The sequence below is a fragment of the Syngnathus floridae genome, chromosome 21 (assembly GCF_059516105.1).
Source record: "Syngnathus floridae isolate MCC-2025c chromosome 21, RoL_Sflo_1.0, whole genome shotgun sequence".
NCBI lineage: Eukaryota > Metazoa > Chordata > Actinopteri > Syngnathiformes > Syngnathidae > Syngnathus > Syngnathus floridae.
The window spans coordinates 5,921,554-5,942,046 of NC_142433.1; the positions used below are offsets into that span (position 1 = coordinate 5,921,554).

The 20,493-nt window shown below is 46.7% G+C and overlaps 5 protein-coding genes across 7 annotated transcripts; 1 reads left to right on the top strand and 4 right to left on the bottom strand.

Annotated features, from left to right (window-relative positions):
- Nucleotides 1-217: 217 nt before the first annotated feature.
- On the bottom strand, nt 218-5,114 carry eloa (elongin A). Of its 2 annotated transcripts, XM_088364804.1 has the most exons (11): nt 5,014-5,114; nt 3,985-4,041; nt 3,797-3,909; nt 2,869-3,712; nt 2,658-2,769; nt 2,379-2,531; nt 2,197-2,294; nt 1,806-1,986; nt 1,573-1,702; nt 1,340-1,494; nt 218-1,267 (listed from the first exon to the last, which is right to left on the bottom strand). In XM_088364804.1, the coding sequence occupies exons 1-11, from the start codon at nt 5,083-5,085 to the stop codon at nt 1,206-1,208; spliced, it is 1,977 nt and encodes a 658-aa protein (XP_088220930.1). In that variant the 5' UTR covers nt 5,086-5,114; the 3' UTR covers nt 218-1,205. The 2 variants fall into 2 exon arrangements, with proteins under 2 accessions (XP_088220930.1, XP_088220931.1); XM_088364805.1 differs by having other exon boundaries at nt 2,379-2,769.
- A 789-nt stretch (nt 5,115-5,903) lies between these two features.
- klhl43 (kelch-like family member 43) lies at nt 5,904-10,488 on the top strand. Of its 2 annotated transcripts, none has more exons than XM_088364802.1 (7): nt 5,904-6,128; nt 6,743-7,168; nt 7,236-7,384; nt 7,472-7,818; nt 8,257-8,556; nt 8,632-8,807; nt 8,891-10,488. In XM_088364802.1, exons 2-7 carry the CDS (start codon nt 6,861-6,863, stop codon nt 9,693-9,695), a joined length of 2,085 nt encoding a protein of 694 aa, XP_088220928.1. In that variant the 5' UTR covers nt 5,904-6,128; nt 6,743-6,860; the 3' UTR covers nt 9,696-10,488. The 2 variants fall into 2 exon arrangements, with proteins under 2 accessions (XP_088220928.1, XP_088220929.1); XM_088364803.1 differs by lacking the exon at nt 5,904-6,128 and adding an exon at nt 6,411-6,641.
- A 203-nt stretch (nt 10,489-10,691) lies between these two features.
- On the bottom strand, nt 10,692-12,385 carry rpl11 (ribosomal protein L11). The gene is made up of 6 exons (XM_088364813.1): nt 12,283-12,385; nt 11,519-11,669; nt 11,326-11,432; nt 11,044-11,175; nt 10,858-10,968; nt 10,692-10,774 (listed from the first exon to the last, which is right to left on the bottom strand). The coding sequence occupies exons 1-6, from the start codon at nt 12,286-12,288 to the stop codon at nt 10,745-10,747; spliced, it is 537 nt and encodes a 178-aa protein (XP_088220939.1). The 5' UTR covers nt 12,289-12,385; the 3' UTR covers nt 10,692-10,744.
- Nucleotides 12,386-12,975: 590 nt separating this feature from the next.
- On the bottom strand, nt 12,976-16,163 carry LOC148380211 (elongation factor 1-alpha-like). The gene is made up of 8 exons (XM_088364810.1): nt 16,045-16,163; nt 15,494-15,646; nt 15,046-15,225; nt 14,679-14,975; nt 14,043-14,193; nt 13,712-13,968; nt 13,392-13,626; nt 12,976-13,303 (listed from the first exon to the last, which is right to left on the bottom strand). The coding sequence occupies exons 2-8, from the start codon at nt 15,635-15,637 to the stop codon at nt 13,182-13,184; spliced, it is 1,386 nt and encodes a 461-aa protein (XP_088220936.1). The 5' UTR covers nt 15,638-15,646; nt 16,045-16,163; the 3' UTR covers nt 12,976-13,181.
- An 83-nt stretch (nt 16,164-16,246) lies between these two features.
- LOC148380212 (elongation factor 1-alpha) lies at nt 16,247-19,393 on the bottom strand. Its single transcript, XM_088364809.1, has 8 exons — nt 19,231-19,393; nt 18,469-18,623; nt 18,013-18,192; nt 17,641-17,937; nt 17,413-17,563; nt 17,084-17,340; nt 16,775-17,009; nt 16,247-16,684 (listed from the first exon to the last, which is right to left on the bottom strand). The coding sequence occupies exons 2-8, from the start codon at nt 18,610-18,612 to the stop codon at nt 16,563-16,565; spliced, it is 1,386 nt and encodes a 461-aa protein (XP_088220935.1). The 5' UTR covers nt 18,613-18,623; nt 19,231-19,393; the 3' UTR covers nt 16,247-16,562.
- Between the last annotated feature and the right edge of the window lie 1,100 nt (nt 19,394-20,493).

A 20,493-nucleotide genomic window follows, 5' to 3' on the forward strand; every position in this document is an offset into this window, starting at 1 on the left:
TATGTTAAAGGTTCTATTTCTACACTATAATGTGTGGTTTAATGATATAATTCACTGTAATAATGGAAAAGTATTTTAAATTCATGAATGTTTTTAATGTTATTGGCAGTCAATAAATTAACCAACTATGTAACGTGCATAATTAGGAATTGACATTTCCACCTTCTAACCTTCAGAAAATTGTAGAATAAACTCACACGACAACAGGAGCACACAGTTTGGGCAAAAAATTCAAATTTAATAAAAAATGACCATAGAACATTTATTAAAATCTAGTAAAATTACAGGTTTTCCATCTACTTCCTTTTTGCGCGCCAAAGACAAGCAAGGGGCATTTGATCTACGTCATTAATAGTGTCATAAATACATCTCTGAAAATAAACTAATTGTGGGTTGTTTTCCTCATCTTCTGGTTTGTCACAGTGAAGCAGATCAAGTGGATATTTACACACGGGGGACACGCACGAATAGTGGACAGCAGGAAAGAAGACTTTAAAAAGAGCAGCGAGTTGATCCTTTTGAGCCCCCCCCCTCATAAAAAGTCAAAACACTGTATTGTGTGACTTCAGAGCAGTCAGTGAATGCTTTGCGACATGCACTCAATTTAAAAGACAGTCATCACGTTTTCATTCAAAGCGGATATAAATACATAAAACAAATGAGCAAGTCCTTATTACTTTTTTTTTTTAAAACAATGTTGGTGTATAAGAGCCTCAGACCTGGCAAGGGAAATATTACTCAAAATAACATTTGCGTGAAATGGGCGCAAAATAACATTTGCATGAAATACTCATTTGTGGGTTGATCCTATGAACAGCTTGGACGTCTGGGTGAGCAAATCGAGCGCACCTTGTATAATTCCTCACGGGTGTGCGTTGCCATAACTTACCCAAACGTCCAGGAATGCAAACATTAATAACTAGTTTGTGCACAGGTTATACCAAATTGGTGGCCACAAATTTGTGGGCGGATATTTCACCCCGCATGTTATGTCTGGTGTAAATTTGTGCCATGTTGTCCTAAAATGAGCGTTTTGTTTGCACACTGAAACAGCTGTCATTTAAATAGCGATTTAACAACAACAACACAAAAGCCCAAGTCAAAACAAAACAAGTTCTACCCCTTTTCCTTCCGTATTGATCCTGCAAAAGTTCATGTTTAGCCGCAAGACAACGCCTTGGATAAAAGCTTTCGATTCGGAACATTTATCGGCGGGAGAATCTGTTCTTGAAAGCTTTGATAGTTTTGGCCATCATGGGGGCGATTTCTGGAGGTTTAAAAAAAAAAATTACAAAATGAGATGTTGAAGTGACTCGACAAGCAACATTTTAAGACTTACTTTTCACTTGGGGCTTTTCCCGGAGAGCCTGTCGTTCTCGTAAGGCTCCGGCGCTCAATGCCGGGGATTGCGACGATCCAGGTGAAGTGTTGAGGAGTGACGAGGATGACGACGGCGGACTGGACCTGCCGGAGTAGTCGGTGGCTGGTCTTATTCTGGAAGGAGAGCCAATAAAATCAGATTTTTTTTTTTCTTTCTTATGATCTTTGAATGTTTCCGGATGTGTTGCTGACTTGATAGGCGTGGCGGCGTTGACAGAGTCCGCTGAAGAACCGTTGCTGGTCCCGAACCTTTCTTGCCGGCGCCGGACATCCCGAGGCGGCTTGGCCACGGAGTTGACGTACGCCATCTTGACTTGCCGCTCTGCCAGACAAAGAGTAATCTGACTACTTTGCAAAGTTACTTTTTCAAGGTAACCATGGCAACACTAAAGAGGGGTGGGTCATATTGTGACAAGCCAATCCACCTTTGGGCTTGTTGGCGTGCGCCATGCTAATATTCTGTGTGAGCCGGCGCAGGCGCGCCTCCCGCTCGTCGTGCAGCCGTAAGTACATCTCCCGCCAGGACTCGTACTCTTGGGGCGTCTCTCGCTTGAAGTCGCGCTGACAGTGGCGCATCCACAGTTCGTTCGAGTCCTCTATGAACCACTGGGCAAACGACATGAAACATTTGTTTACGATCACCGTGGATACCGTAGGCCCAAAATGGCTGCCACATATATGCCATTTCAATTGTGCACGTTTGACTTAAATAGAATATATAGGCTTGGTCATTCGTAGAAATTTGACACATGTGTGGAAGATATGTCGATGTTTGAATTTATAGACAAAATAAAGGAGCAAGCTAATGTGTGAGACCTGATTGCTCTGCTCGATGCGGTACAGCTGCTCCGGAGTGCAGCGCTCCAAGACCGGCCCCAGGATCTCAAAGGGGACGCCTCCCACCTCATCGATGGCTGAAAGAGCGGCCGACACACTCAGCGGTTCCGTTCAGGAGCAGAAGAGTCACTTGGACCTTCAGTTGGTCTGATTGAACTCACAGTCAATGTTGTTCTGCAGCACGCGGATGCACTGCTCGTAGAGCGTCATCATCCGCGGGAGGTAGGCGGTCTTGGATCCCGAGTAGACCACCATCTTGGAATTGAAGCGCTTGCCCGTGAAGCCGGCGTCCTCCTCGTCGTTGAATACGGGTCCTGGAATGAAGAGTCGGGCGATTGTGAGGCGCAACAATGACATCACTGATAGTCCAGTTAGCCCCGCCCCCTTTACCCATTTCAACCTATTGAAACACACGCAAACTTTCTCATCTTGTCTTTTACCTTTCCGCCTCTGAGGGGACAACGGCGTGATGTCGAAGGAAGGCAGAGGTCTGTAATCGGGCTGGATGTCCGGCAGGGGGATTTCGGGAAGTGACAGGACGGCCTCTACCACCTGTAGACAAAATGTGGTTAGGGGGACGCGAAGCCTTATTAAATCACAACTGCATTAATGAAGGGAAAACATATTTCAAAATTAAAAATCACAATTTACCCTTTTTCGTTTTTCTGGCATAGTGGAAGAGGCGCCCGAGTGAGACCTCTTTGTGCTCTGCACGCCGTTTGCTTTGCTCCTTTTGGAGGACGAAGGCAAGGACGAGGAGCCAGGAGGTTGAGCGTCGCGTCTGGAAGACGTCGGCTTTGTCATAATCGTGGCGGTGCAGGCGCGAGCGTGCGAGGATGAAGATGCCGGTGTGCTCTTCTTCTTCTTCTTCTTTGCAGAAGACGTCGGCGCGTCGTAGGTGAGGAAGGACTCAAAGGACTTGGTGGGTGTCTCAAAGTCATCGTTGCCCTCCTTGCTGCCCGGCGAGTCCACCTGTGCTTCTGCTCCCTTCCTGGCGTCCTCCCGCTTGCCACCATCTGACTTCCTGCCATGCTTGGCTGAATTTGCGGGCGGACTGCGTTCCCTGTCGGCGTTGCGCTTCTTTCCATCACCGCGGCTCGTGGGCATGTGCCTCTGCCGCGTCTCACTGTCCTTGCCGCGGTTCGAGTGGTCGCCGTGGTGGTGGTGGTTCTTGTCAGCTTTGCTGGGCTTGCCATGTTTGCGAGGAAGCGACGGCATACGGGGAGGGGGAGGAGGAGAGGGGCTGGGCTCGGGTTCCGGCCCGGGGCTGTCATACTTGTCGGACTGGTCGCTCCCAGGCTGCGGGGGGCTGTACTGCAGGCGCCGGGGCGGTGAAGGTGAGTAATTGGTGCGATAGCCTCGCTCCTCTTCTTCTTCGGCGTAGGTATCCTCCTCTTCATCGGGGGAGGGGTCACGACGCCGTCTACTAACGGCCACATCGGCACTTCGAGAATGTGACCGTGCTGCCTCTTTCACCTGACTGCTGCTGCTTCGACTGTCAAGAAATAAGAGAAAAAAAACGAGCGAGGTCATGTCTTTCAATTCAGAGCTTGTGCAGATCGACAAATGACCAACGTACCTGTCGGCCGATTGCGGGACGAGTTTTTTCCACTTGGCCACCAGGTTTTTCGCCATCTCGGCGGCTACTTCATGTTTGCGGAAGGAGTTCACAATCTTTCCCACTCCAGTTGCCTGGACAACACAAAGCATTGCTTGAAATTCAAAGCCAGATGAATGCATGAGGACACACAGGTAGGTCAAGCTCACCACCAGGATGTCGACCGTCATCGGCAGCTCGCCGAGTCTTTTGAGCGTCTTGAGAAGCTAAGACATGAAATACAGAAAAGGAAAAAAAAACTTACTAGATTGCAGTTGATAGTCTCGAGCTGCTTTTGACTTTAAATATTATAAGAAGCACATAATAAACAGCTACCATAACTGACCAAAACTGAAGTCAGCATTCCGAGTTTCTTTTTTTTTTTTTTATGTATGTTCGCTAGTTGGCATGCGACTACAATGACCTACAATGGACCATATCCTTAATCACCCTAAATGTCAATTTAAATGAACTGCGGGGGGGTTCCTGAATAAAAGAAAAGCAACAGTCCTTGACTTAAGTCAGGTGCATGTTTTCAAAATTTAAATAGGCAATTAAAAACATTTTTATATGCTTTGGTTTTTTGTTTACATCTTTCAAATGTGACTATCAAACGATGCTTTCAAATGACATCGGAAATTAAGGAACTATACCAGGCATCTGAACAAAAGCATCTCAATAGATGTGTTAACATTGTATATTAACTAGAATACATTGAAGGATATAGAAATAAGACAAAATTAGTCTTATCATGGCATTGTCGGCCCAATATTGGCGCAAGATGCGGATAGAAATTAATAAAACAATACAAGAAAACAAATGATTGGATGTAGCAGTCAGGTGCGTACACTACAAAAAAAAAAATAAACAAACGTATGTACAGATATTAAGTCAACATTAGGAATGCTATTATAGGGTTGTTCTTTAAATGCAAAGTTAAGACTACTCTAGAACTGAAGATTAAATAATGTAATAACGTAATACTGCTTGATCATATCGATATTACTAATATAGTACAGTGTCGTCACATGAAGGCCCGATAATCCCAATGTCTATGAACGCATCGCTTCAGATCCTCTGCCGGACCTGCCAAGGCCTCCGCTACATTCGGGGTACTGTTGACAAATGGCCTCAGGTTGGCAAAAGGCCACTGTTAAACACTTCACCGAACCCCTCGCTCACATCTGCATATGAGTTACCTTGCGCGGCTCCGGGCTCTCCATGAGCCGGGACTGAAGTCTGTCCACTGTTTCCACCAGCTCCTCCGCCATGTTTACTGCTGGCCAAAGCTGGCCCCGGAAGTGGCTTCACCTCAACGTCAGCGGCGAGGCATTGTTTCCGCTTGTTATTTTGTTTTTAAAAATTGAATTGAGGCGCGATGAAAGACTGTAATATATAATCTGTCGTTTAAAAAAATCAGATCAACAAATAATATTAAATGTTTACGGAGTGTTCATGGAAACCGGAAGTAGTCAGAGCAGCTGAGAACCCCCACCTGCCTACGTCAGCAAGTGTTTATGTATTATTTTCTTTTATTTGTATGCATTTATTTGACTTTAAAAACTTAAAACATATGATTTATTCTTTTAATGGATTTTTTAAAATAGATTTGATAACGTAGTGTGATGAAAACATGTTGATGTAAAAGGAAAAAATATACAGAATTTCGTCCGAATTTTTTAAACACTAGTCTTTAATATAACTGACCGAATAATCACGTGATTTATTTTTCTGAAAGTGGTCTTTTTTTTTAATATATATCTTTTTAATGTTAAATATCTTTATTTTTATTACGTTCACCGATAAGACGCTCAACCGCTTGAGGGCAGCAGATACATGAGTAAGTCTATATTTAGTGTTTATTGAGCTGAAAAGGCCAAAATTGAGCTGAAAGAAAATGAGTTGCGAATTTTACATGACACATTGTTTTATCTTATTTTTTTCTTTGGAAAACATGAGAAGCTTCATTTTGAACACTCAAATCACACAAGCCTGAAGGCTCTGGGTGTTGGGTCTACACCAAGGGGGCCTCTTATGGGTTATTTCTGGCACAGCGGAGTCTGTGGTGCCTCTATTTGGACATGGAGGTGGTTTGATGTGCTCTCGAGGAGGCAGTGCTATCGGCATTGCATGTATTGAGGGGGTTGAAGCCTACGTCACAACTGCAGCTTGGACCCTATGACATGGACCAACACATACAGACACAACACGGCACCCTGGTTGAGTGACAGGTGGACAAAGTGGTGAGCAATAAGTGAAAACATCAACAAAGCAACAGGAAGAGGAAAAGGGTTCAAGTGGAGCGGAGAGGAAGGTAAAACGACTCTTGTTTTCATTTATTAGATTTTAATCAGGCAGCATAACAGCCTGGTGATGTGGTTCATTGTAGGTCCAAAGGACTTCTTGAGAAAAAAAAAGACAGTGGTTTTATTCCAAGTTGCATGCTAAATGCCATAGGCGGGCTAAATTTTTGTTTCCATCCAAATGTAATGGCTGACGTAAACAAACTAGCAAACGCGCCAACACTTTCCGATGATATCAGCACAAATGGGAACATGATCCAATGCGCTCAAATGTAGGCAACCGCAGCATGAGGTCACTGCCCCTCGAGTGGAGGTGTCATTTGAAATAGCTCAGATCAGAGGACCCACACATGGAGGACAAGATGGGGGTGACCCGGGTGTGCCGGACTGCAGCTGTTGGCTATGTCTTTTTGGAAATAATGTCAGACGGCCCGAATTGTCCGAGCCAAATGGAGTTGCCGTCATTTCCCTTTGGAACCACCGTGACAATTATTTAACACAGAAACCCTGCAAAGTTTCACACGGTAATCCGAAGCAGCAAAATTTATGCTTGACTTCACTATCACAGGGGAAAAGTTGCCCATGTTAGTCTTGCTCATGCAACAAAATTTTCCCATGTTTGTAGGTGCAGTGTGTTGTGTCCAAACGTCGGAAAAGGACAAAGAGCGAAGGAAAGACTGAAGGAAGGAATTGTTTGGGATCTGACAGAAAATTCTTAAGATTAGCGAGCAACAGGAAGTGAGATGGCCCCCAAGAAAAAGACCCTGCGTGTGAAAAAATCACCTCCAGACCAGGTCGTGGTGGAGACGACCTCGCCGACCCTGAAGGTGGAGCGGCGCGACGACGGCGTGGTAGTGGTAGTGGAGAGCGCCGTTAAAAAGATTGAGCAAATGGCGGCGTTGGACATCGCCCAGCTAAACAGTCTCAACCTGCCGCTGCCGCCGCCCGTCCTCAAGGCCGGCGAGCGCGGGCTGGGGCTGGGTAGCGAGCTCACGCGCCCGCTGCACGGCAACGCCATGCTGGAGGAGCTCAGCAAGATGCGCCAGGAGAAGTGAGTTCGACAATTGCTATCTTGGAAGGTCATCTGACGCAAATAAACGGGTGATGTTCCTCATTAGGTTCCTGACTGATCTGGAGTTGAGCTGCAAGACCAAATCTTTTGACGTCCACAAGCTGGTGATCTCATCCATCAGTCAGTACTTCAGGGAGATCCTGGCCAAAGATCCTGACATGAAACGTCTGGAGCTGCCCTCCCTTTCGCCTCTTGGTAGGACCAAAACGGCATCCAAACCAACCAGCTAAAAACATCCAGGTCCAGCAGGGGTGTGTAGACTTTTCCTGGTGTGCCCATCAGGTCTTGCCAATGTGATCACGTTCGCCTACCTTGGCCGGGTGCACATGTCGTTGTACACCATCGGTTGCACGGTGTCGGCAGCGTCCACGCTGCAGATTCCGCAGCTCCTCAAGATGTGCACCGAGTTCTTGCTGGCCGAGCTCAACGTGCAGACGTGCGTGTACGTGTGGAACATCGCCGCTGCCTACGGGCTGCCGGCCGTGTGCGACGCCGCCCGCCGCTTCGTGCTGGACAACTTTGTGCAGTTTGCCGACACGCCGCTGTTCACGCAGCTCACGCTGGAGCAGATCTGCGCGTTCCTTCAGGACGATTCGTTGGTGCTGCCCTCCGAGATGGTCACCTTCCAGGTACATGGCATCCGCATTGAAGCGTTGAACTTCAGATTTTCTAGTAGGCTTTACCTGACTCTTTTTCAAACGGACAAAAATGGGATTACATCGTTGAGAAAAAAAAAAAAGTAAAGCGAGATAGTTAAATAGATACTAAACAATCCTAAACCTGACCCGGGCTCTAATAGGGGAGGAATTTCCCACATGGCTCAGCGGCCTCAAGTCTATTTCCATTCGAGCGTAAAAACAGAACAGCGAGCAGCTGCAGCTCCGGTAGGTGACACCAGAAGAAAATAGTCGCGCTGCACTATAAACACCACCACTAGGGGGTGCCCTTGTCCACATGACAATAAAGCTGCATTTTTAAAATAATAATAAATTAAATAAGTTAATTTTTTTTTTGAATGTGTGAAAGTCAAACTGACGCAATTTTGTTTTGACGCTGCATTTTCTTAGCTGGCTATGAAGTGGCTGGACTTCGAGGCATCCCGTCAGCCTCACGCGGCGGCGCTGCTGTCTCACGTCCGCCTAGAGACCATCCCGGCGGGTGAGCTGGTTAGCCAGATCCAGACAGTGCCCCGCATGATGCAGGACCCGCAGTGCCACCGCCTGTTGGTGGAAGCCATGAACTACCACCTGCTGCCCTACCAGCAGAACGCCCTGCAGTCCCGCCGCACTCAGGTCCGGGGCAGCCAGCACGCCCTGATCGCTGTCGGCGGGCGTCCGTCCCTCACCGAACGTGCCCTCAGCCGCGAGGTCGGTCTCAACGCATCAACCCATTTCCCTCACATGGAAATCGCACCCTGACCTTTGACCCCGTCCGATGAGCAGGTGCTGTGGCGGGAGCCTCGTGAGGGCGGCGCGGCCTGGCGTCATCTCACCCAGCTGCCGGCTAAGAGCTTCAACCAATGTGTGGCGGTCATGGACGGCTTCTTGTACGTGGCGGGCGGCGAGGATCAGAACGACGCCCGCAACCAGGCCAAGCACGCCGTCAGCACTCTGAGCAGGTCAGAGACGGCCGAGAAAAAAAATTGAAACAATCACTTAAGGGTTTAAATAATCAAAATTGCAAAACAATTTTGTTTTGCAGATACGACCCTCGCTTCAACACGTGGCTGCACCTGGCCAATATGCGGCAACGCCGCACACATTTCTCGCTGTCGGCCAGCGGGGGGCGCTTGTTTGCCACAGGCGGCCGTAACGTGGAGGGCCTGCTGGCCACAGTGGAGAGCTACCTGCCCTCGGCCAATGCCTGGCAGATGCGGGCCCCCATGGAGGTGCCGCGCTGCTGCCACTCCAGCGCCACCCTGCCGTCAGGCGACATCCTGTTGACGGGCGGCTACGTGAACTGCGCCTACTCGCGCTCCGTGGCCTGCTACAGCGTGGAGGGAGACACCTGGAGCGAAAAACCCGCCTTGGAGACGCCCCGTGGTTGGCATTGCTCCACCACGCTGGGCGGCAAGGTGTACGTGGTGGGCGGGAGCCAGCTCGGGCCCGGCGGTGAGCGGGTGGACGTCCTGGCTGTGGAGGTGTTCTCCCCTGAGGGCGACGGGGCGTGGAGTCGCGTCGCCCCGCTACCCCTTGGCGTGAGCACGGCCGGCCTGTCCATCCTGGGGGCCGACACGCTGTACCTCATCGGAGGCTGGAACGAGGCGGAGAAGCGCTACAAGGCTGCGGTCCAGACCTACTCCCCGGCGACGGACAGCTGGGCCCGCGCGGAGGACCTGCCCGAGCCCACGGTGGGGGTGTCGTGCTGCGCGCTGGCCCTGCCGCCACGACACTTGCCCCGCCGTCAGCAGCACCGCAACACACCTGCCCACGAGGAGTCGCAGCCGCAACAGCCAGCCGGGAAGAACCTGAGCGGAATGGCCCCATCACAAAGCATCACAGCGTAAAAACATCTGCCGAGGACAGCCGGCCGGGTCGGCACTTCTGCTCAACGTGATATTCAGCACTGATGGAAATCAGCGCAGAAAATCATATGGATTGCAATCAAATGGCGCCATTGGGACATTTCCTGATAAAACTGATTAAATAAGTATTGATCCAAACCTACAAGTAATTAGACAATACAATTTGGAATGAAATGCATTGTTGTGACTTAAGCCTGGTCACATTAAAATTTTTCAATTAGCGTTAACCTTTTGATTAAATTCAAGTACAGCAGTGAACGTACACTGATTTAATTCCAGTAACTATATTTCAAAAAAAGATTAACACTTGCGGTGTGCGCCATGTTCTGAGAGGGATGAAAATGAGCAATATTTTGGCGAGGGAATCTCCCGAGAACAGGAAAGCGGGAGCAGGGATGACGACAGAGGAAACGAGATGAGTGGAAGCGCTTGGAATGTTTCCATCAAACTGGGAGCCAATCGGCCAGCGGCGATAATTCGCTTCTGTTGTAGCGTTTCAGGGAGAAGGAAAATATGGAAGAAAAAATATAGATGTGATTTTTATGTTGGCAACATCACAGAAGAAATCCGAAAGAGAAAAGTTTACGTACTGTTTAAGACGCTATGAGAGGAAGAAACAAGCCGTGCCTTAAAATAAGTGAAACATGTTGAGTACAGTGAACCGGGGAGACGCCAATTTGTTAAGAACAGGGAGGGGCCGAGTCAGCCTAAACTCACCCTTGTGTCGATGTCAAATTTTTGGGTTTCACTGAATAAAACGCAAACTGAATGAAAAGTCGTCTTCTATATTATCCTCACTCGGAATTATGCTCTTTTTTCGTTTTAGCTTCAAGACTTTTCATCTGCATGATACTTAATTTATGACATCAGCTAGCAAACTTGTTAAAAGCTTTTTCAATAACATTGAAGCTAATTCAAAGGCAGCACAAATTTTCTATTCTAAACAATCAATACCAATTACGACAAGGACAGGAGCAGTCTATTCTTTTCCACATTTATTACTTTCTTACAAAGATGTCAAAGGTGGTTCTTTACTTGCCGGGGAGGATGACGCCATCGTACTGAAACGAGAAAACAAAACGAGGCAGAGAGTTATTAAACAAAGTTATTTTGATGCCGGGTACGCAACACACGCCGTGCTTACCTTCTGCTGAAACCAGCGCATGGACTCCTCTTTGCGGATGCGGTGCTTGAAGCCGATGCGGCCGCGTTTCCGTTTCTTGTCTGCGATGCTGAAGCCGGGTCGGCCCAGAACCTGAAGGCCACACGTGTCGCAAAAATGTATTCAATCGGAGATTAAAAGGGTGAGCGCGTGTCCCGGGCCACGTACCACGTAGAAGTCAAGTCCGTAGATGCCGATGCTGGGGTCGTACTTGATGCCCAGGTCGATGTGCTCCTGAATGCCAAAGCCAAAATTTCCAGTATCGGAGAAGTTGTTCTTTCTCAGCTCGTACTCGCGCACCTGCAACGATTACATCAATTAATCATTACATGAGTAAAATTTTTATTTTTTTTAAAAGGTTTGATTCAAGTCTCCTCAATCGAAACTGATTTTCAAATTCCAATTTGATAGATCAGATCATCAAATGCAATTTCAGGCACACCAACACACCCTAAGTCCTTTCTCCAGGATCTCCTCGGCTTTGGCGCCACGGACTGTGCAGTGGACGGCAATCTTCTCGTTTCTGCGGATGCCGAACGATCTCACGGTGTAGCGAGCTGCAACCGACAAGAAAAGACAATAGAGTCAATACCCCAGGTGCCGCCATCTTTTTCCTGTTTTGCATTCCAGCCGGACCACTCACCCTTAGAAAAGACGGGCGTCTGTCCCGTAAGCTGCTCGAGCACTTTGGCCGCTCGGGTCAATCTGTCACCGCTCTCGCCGACGCAGATATTCAGGCAGAGCTTGCGGATACGCAGCTCCTTCATGGGGTTCTCCTTCTTCTCACTCTGTTCCTGTTAAACGAGAGTGGATGAATTTCAGCAAAAAGACAGCGACAGCTTGCTGCTACACACATCTGCTGAAAAGTCCCAAATGATGTCATCCACTATGACAGCTACGTATGACAGTCAATATTTAGCATCAAGTGTAAATTGGGATCAATAATTCCAAATATTCACTTGGTTTTTTTTTTTTTTTTTTAATTGAAGAGTCGTGTGTTTTCTTTAGTAGTGAAGCATGAGTCTGAACCATTGAAGAACATGCCCGTGCATATCCCCGCTGGTGGCTTCACCATATAGCACTAGCATGCAATAAGCTAAAATAAAATGACGTCCTTATGTCACATTTAAGATAAACTAACTCAAAGAACCGCTGCTAAGAATCGCCGAACAAACGTAAAGTTGTTGTTTACGACTAACGACGTTAAAGCTTCATTTTCCGGCTTCAATATTTCCGGGCAACCAATCATAACAATCGGCACAATATGACTTGAGATATTCTGGAAATTTGTGTGTCTATTTATCCGTGGACAAAACGGCAGATTATGTGCGTCGGGAGCTCCGATGGATGCGGATTTCGACGGCGTCTTCGTAGCGGCGAATTCGTAAGCATTGATGTTCCACTCACCGCCATGTTGGATCGCTAGAAGAGAACGCGTCATTTCCGATTAAGAATATTTATAGGCGTGTGCAACGCGGAAGACAGTCCGACAACAGGTGGTGAAATCAGAGGCACGTTCCGCTTGGAATATTTAAATCCGTTTGGGAACTAATACTCATACTATCTTATAGACAAAACAAAACCTCATTATTTTATTATTGCTTGTATTTTTGGGGGTTGTCAAATGAATAATTGGAATGAATTGTATTGCATATCTACAGTTTCAAACGGAACATTTTGGGTTTATTGTGATTAATTATTATATAACAATACCAATTGTATTATATGCTCTAGGTATTTGCTGAAGGACGTCTCTACAGTAGTACAGAACCAGACGAGCACAATACACCAAATATTTACCTTTCTTTGTTTTTGTTTTGAGTTTATGCGCACTCAATATTCTGTAGCCATGATAAATATTGTCATAAAAGCTTAATACATCAGACTGGTTAAGCATCTTTCAAGGGAATTAAGAATGCTTCATAACTCATGGGACTCATTAAAATCTATTTGAGTGAGTGTTTATTACTTAATGTTTGCTTTGGGGAGAGCCAAGCAAGTAGTAGTATGGAAATGAGATACATTCATTCACTCGTTAATGGACAGAAAATAACTATCCAGTTCATGTTCCCTTAGATTAGAAGAGACAAAGAAGAGCAATTTGGTTGTACATCAGATGTTTATTTCCCTAACTTTAATGCATTTATTGCAAAAAGGAAGGCATGTCCTCCTTTCCTACGGACCCTTTTCCAGTGAGTTTTAACAAGCAGAAGCCAGTCCTTAAGGAGCAAACTGATGAGGGGAGAAAATGGCCGAGCGGAGGAGAGATTGGCGACTTTGTGTTGCGCAACCGACATGATGGCGGTTCATTTCTTCTGTGCCTTCTGTGCGGACTTGGTGACCTTCCCGGCGGCGTTTTGGTCCTTCTCCACCTCCTTGATGACGCCGACAGCCACAGTCTGTCTCATGTCCCGCACGGCAAAACGGCCTACAACGACAAGATATGTGTTGTTGGGATATTTTAGCTGAGACAAAAAAAAAAAAGGTTTGAATGTTTTCAAGCGGGTTTCGCTCACCAAGGGGTGGGTACTCAGAGAAGGCCTCCACCGTCATGGGTTTCGAGGGTACCAACTTGACAATGGCGGCGTCTCCAGACTTAACAAACTTGGGGTTTTCTTCAATCGTCTTGCCGGAACGACGGTCGATCTTCTCGAGCAGCTCGCTAAACTTGCAGGCGATGTGAGCCGTGTGGCAGTCCAGCACGGGGGCGTAGCCATTACTGATCTGGCCAGGGTGGTTCAGGATGATGACCTGGCACGGGGAAAATAGTTCAAATGAGCTTACGATGCATGCGGTATTCATCAAATTATTACACAAGACTTTTGTTTTGGCTCACCTGAGCTTTGAATGACGCGGCACCCTTGGGTGGGTCGCTCTTGCTGTCACCCACAACAAAGCCACGGCGCACATCCTTGACAGACACGTTCTTGATGTTGAAACCCACATTGTCACCGGGCAAGGCCTCAACCAGAGACTCATGGTGCATCTCCACAGACTTGACCTCGGTGGTCAGGTTGACAGGAGCAAAGGTGACGACCATGCCGGGCTTCAGAATACCAGTCTCTACACGGCCCACTGGCACTGTTCCGATACCTGAGAAGCCATTAAATTAGCTGCTATCAAGTGTCAGAAGCTACAAAAAAAATCAAAATCAACATGTTCCTTACCTCCAATTTTGTAGACATCCTGCAGGGGCAGACGGAGGGGCTTCTCGGTGGGGCGTTTCGGGGGGAGGATGGCATCCAGAGCCTCGAACAAGGTCTTACCACTGGCATTGCCATCCTTGCGCTCAATCGACCAGCCCTTGAACCACTTCATCTACGGAGACAAACAACTGTCAAACCCACATGGACAACCGCAGAAATTTTGAAGTATCTCTTATTTTTTTCCTGGATTCTAGTGTAAATGCGACCGTTTTGTTAATATAATTTTAAGAATCATGTAAACCTCTGTTAAAAAAAAAAAAAAGAAGAATTAACACAAACGACTATACTTGCAAAAGCTCCCTAATAAGTAACCTCTCTAAACTGTGTGTATTATACTGTCCTCTTGTGGCCAAAGTGTGCAATGCAGAAGCTGCCGATCCCAGTTTGCATTTAATTAAAACAAATAAATGTATTGCGCAAATCTTTAGGTTCAAATTGATCATTACATGTTCTATAAAAAATACATTGTTGAGTGACATGTTTCTAAAATATTTTTCTATAGATCAATTCAAATCCCATAATTCTTTCTTCTAATTCTCTTTGGAAACTTGCGCAGCAACTCAGAAAAAGTTAATTACGGGTTGGGCCAATACTCACATTCTCACTGGGTTCCAGCATGTTGTCTCCGTGCCACCCGGAGATGGGGACGAAGGCGACGGCTTTGGGATTGTATCCAATCTTCTTGATATAGGTGCCGACTTCCTTCGTGATTTCAAGGTAGCGTTGCTCGGAGTAACGGGGCTCGGTGGAGTCCATTTTGTTGACTCCAACGATGAGCTGCTGCACGCCGAGGGTGTAGGCCAGCAAGGCGTGTTCGCGGGTCTGGCCGTTCTTAGAGATACCAGCCTCAAACTCACCCACACCAGCAGCAACGATCAGCACGGCGCAATCAGCCTGGAAATTTCAGCTTAATTACTGGACTAATAAAAACAAAAGCCTGAAACTGACTTATAATTTAAATTACCTGAGACGTGCCAGTGATCATGTTCTTGATGAAGTCCCTGTGTCCAGGGGCATCAATGATGGTCACGTAGTACTTGCTGGTCTCAAACTTCCACAGAGCAATGTCAATGGTAATACCACGCTCACGCTCTGCTTTCAGCTTGTCCAGCACCCAGGCGTACTTGAAGGAACCCTTGCCCATCTGTGGGGGGGGGAACCATATTGGAACTTTAATTACATTTTTTACATAAATCATTTCAACTTTCTAACCTGTGCAATTAAGGTAAATTCTTGAAGAAAAACAAATTTGGTGATGAGTTGATAAAGTGAAATGCTACCCAGTTCTAGTTATGCTTAACATTCATGCAATGCCTTGCCACCATTGACTCAAAACCCTAATGTAGCGTGTAATTTACAACACTAGGTGGCAGTAAAAGCTCAGAAAGAGAAGCAGCACCAAGACAACCTACCTCAGCAGCCTCCTTCTCGAACTTTTCGATAGCTCGCTTGTCAATGCCGCCGCATTTGTAGATCAAGTGTCCGGTGGTGGTGGACTTGCCGGAATCGACGTGGCCGATGACCACGATGTTGATGTGGATTTTCTCCTTGCCCATTTTGAGCGACTAGCAGAGAAAGATTAATTCGACCTTTCAAACTTTTTCAAAATGAAGTCAGTTCAACCAATGACTATCTCAGTAGTTTTTCCAGTTTGTGCCACGCTTGTGCCGATCACGTGGTCGGCCTCCATGTTACGCCACCGCAGCCATGTTACTGCGGGTGCACGACGGCGGCGCGCATGTCGATTTGACATAACCTACAATATTTATTCGACAAGTGTGACTAGTCCGACTTGAAAAGTTTGAAATTGTAATAGTCAATCTAGCATTTAATTTAAACCTTTTACTGACTCAAGTGACAAGTTATAATTCGTAACATTCTCCAAAGTTTTTTTTAAATCACTAGAATTACCTAGGCGAACAATTCATCAATCCATCCATTTTCGGTAAATAATCTTACCAACCTGAGATCAGCAACAGCAAGTACACCAACGTTGGAAATGGTGAAGACTGAGGCCGGAAATGCCTAAAGCTTTTATACAGAACCTGTGAAGAGGGTGGAGCGTCTCTTCTTACCTGTCATTTGAATACTGGCCAGACAGACATACCTAAAAGTGACTTCACACAGAGCAAAGCACCAGAGCAGAAAAACAAGTTGAAAGGCTGTTTCCATTTTTTCAAAGACATTTTATTAGTTACCAGCAGCTTTAGTTTCCAATCAATTGGTGGCATTTGAACATCCAATGTCTAAACCTTTTCAAAAGTTGAACTTAAAGAGGCACCTTCATGTGATTCAGGTGACCAACAAAGCCGCAAAGTTCCTTTTTTTCCTGCGAAAACTTTTGCGATGAGTTTTAATCAGCATAAGCCAGTCCTTGAGCAGAGAGCTGTGCCTCAGAGATGATCCGGGGTGGGGTGAAGAGAGCGGGGAGGCCCGCTGCTGCCGGCAAACGCCCCCCTGCTGGATGTTCTGCACGACCATTCATTTCTTCTTCTGGGCCTTCTCTGCAGCCTTGGTTGTCTTTCCACTCACTTCCTTGGTCTCCACGGCCTTGATGACACCGACAGCCACTGTCTGCCTCATGTCACGCACGGCAAAGCGACCTGGGAGAAATGCAGGGGAAGAGTGTTAGAAAAGTCACGTGCTACAAGGTGTCTCCATGCTGTGGTGCAGGTTTGTTTAAGAGCTCTCACCAAGGGGAGGGTAAGAAGAGAAGGGCTCCACCACCATGGGCTTCTGGGGGATCATCTTGACAATAGCAGCATCTCCAGACTTGACAAACTTGGGGTTGTCCTCAAGCTTCTTTCCGGAACGCCTGTCGATCTTCTCGATGAGCTCCTTGAACTTGCAGGCAATGTGAGCTGTGTGGCAGTCCAGCACGGGGGCATAGCCCTCACTGATCTGGCCAGGGTGGTTCAGGATGATGACCTTGGGGGAAGGAAAAAAGTTAGAATGTGTCAACTAGTCATCACAGAGTCAAATCCCAGCTAGGAGATGCACACCTGAGCATTGAAGTTATCAGCACCCTTGGGTGGGTCGTTCTTGCTGTCTCCGGCAACGAAACCACGACGGATCTCCTTGACAGACACGTTCTTGACGTTGAAGCCGACGTTGTCGCCAGGGACAGCCTCGGGCAAAGACTCATGGTGCATCTCCACAGATTTGACCTCAGTTGTCAAGTTGGTGGGAGCAAAGGTGACAACCATGCCGGGCTTCAGAATACCAGTCTCCACACGGCCCACGGGCACTGTTCCGATACCTGAGAAGCCATCAAATTAGCCACTATTCAAGAGTGGCAAAAGCTATAAAAATTCAAAATCATGATGCTTACCTCCAATTTTGTAGACATCCTGCAGGGGCAGACGGAGGGCCTTGTCGGTGGGGCGTGATGGGGGGAGGATGGCATCCAGAGCCTCCAGCAGGGTGGTGCCACTTGCATTGCCCTCCTTGCGCTCAACCTTCCAGCCCTTGAACCAGCCCATCTACAGAAAGAAGCCAGTGTTAAACTCCCACATTCTCATTCCCCCCAAAATTTAAACATACGAGTTGATTCACCCACCTTCTCGCTGGTCTCCAACATGTTGTCTCCGTGCCATCCAGAGATGGGGACGAAGGGGACGGTGACGGGGTTGTATCCAATCTTCTTGATGTATCCGCTGACTTCCTTTTGGATTTCCTCAAAACGCTTCTGGCTGTAAGGGGGCTCGGTGGAGTCCATCTTGTTGACTCCAACAATGAGCTGCTTCACACCCAGGGTGAAGGCCAGCAGGGCGTGCTCACGGGTCTGGCCGTTCTTAGAGATACCAGCCTCAAACTCACCCACGCCAGCAGCAACGATCAGCACGGCGCAATCAGCCTGGAAATTTCAGCTCAATTACTGGACTAATATAAACAAATGCCTCAAACTGACTTGTATGGTAATTTAAATTACCTGAGATGTGCCAGTGATCATGTTCTTGATGAAGTCCCTGTGTCCAGGGGCATCAATGATGGTCACGTAGTACTTGCTGGTCTCAAACTTCCACAGAGCAATGTCAATGGTAATACCACGCTCACGCTCTGCCTTCAGCTTGTCCAGCACCCAGGCGTACTTGAAAGAGCCCTTGCCCATCTGGGAATTCACATTTTGAAAGAATTAAAAAAAATATATACAAGTAGTCTCGTCATAGGTCACTTAACATTGAGAAAATTAGCCATAACGTAATTTCTGCACGACATTTTGCACAGTCATTCGCAATGATTTAAACTACTGCTGCGCATGCGCATAATCGGGCACGCCCTTTTGCCGACAGCTCAGCAGGAGCACGCTTGCGCCGCCATTTTGAAAGAGTGCCATAACTGCGGTGTTATTTAAAAAAAAAAAAAAAAAAAAAAAAAAAAAACTTACCTCAGCTGCCTCTTTCTCGAACTTCTCGATGGTTCTCTTGTCGATACCACCGCACTTGTAGATCAAGTGGCCGGTGGAGGTGGACTTGCCGGAGTCGACATGGCCAATGACCACGATGTTAATGTGCGTTTTTTCCTTGCCCATTGTTTTAGTTTCTGAAGAATAAAAAGTCAATCAATAAAACGAGTGGCGATTAATGAACCTTGAATGCCTTTAGAGATAAAACAATTGATTAAAAAAAAAAACATTTAACTGGAACTTCTTAATCGCGCAAGCCTATGTAGGCCATACTGCTAGCTCTTAATTAGCACAATGCTAACAGGCCTCGCCTGGGCCCAGGACGATCGCGACACGTGTTCCACATACCACATATTAATCTGACATTCGAAATAAATCAATCGTATACTAAACGCCATCTGGTCCAAAACTGCAGCTGACGCTGTCTCTAAAGCACGACAAGCACCACGTTAGGAAAGCGCGGCCATTTTAGGGCACTCCCTTTGTCCTTTTATTATCAAAGTCCGAGCGAACTGATTGAACACCCATCCAGAATCAATGTAAACAGAAATGTAATGACAAAATTAATAGGAGACAACTACTGTAATGGGGTGTTTAGACACCGCCAGGCCGCTTTATTACATAAAGCGCCGCTCAAGCAATAAAAAAAAAACCGTTATGGCGGGCCTAACGGTTTCGTCTGGCGACTGCTAATAAAGCCAGCTTCAAATATGTCGCCCGAGGGCACAAATCAGCGCCACTTACCGGTGTTTCTGGGTTGTCGCGGCCAAAGCTGCTGCCCCTTACCAGGTAACAGAAAGAGAGCGGAGAGTCCTTGACGTCAGCTTTTATACGACCGAGATGCTTGATTTCCGGTCAACCCCTACCGTTTCGCCCGGGGCAAGCAAATCAAATTGCTCCGTTCTCATGTGACGTCACCACGTTACTAGACGTGAGTACCCGTATAGTCGACCACTTCGTATTAGTCGGGCAGAAACATTGGTATGGGGTGGTACTGCAAACGCTCGTTATAATGGAAATAAATCTGTATTCCATCAATGAACACTGGTTTGAATAGTATATTTAGCCATAAGGAGGACTTAATGGTAAAATGACACCATAATGCCCCAAATGACTGGTGAAAGTCTGTACAAACCTTCAAAGATAATACGCAGAATAAAAGAAATCAAATATTTATTTTCAACCATGCATTTATTTGTCTGGAGCATTTCTCCTCAATTAGGGAGTAACCCTGGACTGGTCGCAGGCCAATCATACTGCACAACAACCATTCATACTTACTTTCACAATTTTGCACAAAGTCTACCACATCCTAAATATTCTCCCATGTGTTTGTACTCATCAAGATTGCGGGTGGGCCCTAGCATTTTGTATTTTAAAGTGATGACCTAATTGTGATGATTTGCATCAGAAGGGATTTCAAGCTGCTATCAAGAAAGCTCATTTTGCAGTCGTTGACTTAAACGGATGTGTTGATTGCGTTAGAGGCGTTGGTCCAATGTTTGGATGAGTGGCTCCTTGTCTTTCAAATGTCCCGCTAGGATTTTGGGACGTGGCAGCGAGGGCCCATGTTTGTGGTATTTGACCCCAGGGCTTTTTGGGAAAGTGAGGGACAAAACCGGTTTGGCTTGTTTTGTTATTTGGTATTTTGCTGTGATTATGCTGCAAACGGCACTTCGGTATGGTCAGCAAGTTGCTACAGTTATCTGGTTTGCAAAATACAGAGGCATAAGAATTACGGGATGTAAAAGAGAAAAACAGCAATGATAATTTGTTGGTTTTAAATCGTGTGAAGCAAACATTTGAGGCGTGATGGAAATCCAGGTTCGTCATGGTCATCGCATACCCTGAGGCGGAACGTGGCGCAAGGTATAAATGAGAGTCAACACGCCCAGATGAGTCAACTGTCTTAATTCTTGTCACAGCAACAGACATGAGTAGCAGCTACTATGAGAGAGCGGCTGGAATTTTTTCCATCATCCAAAAGTCTACATACACCTGAAATTC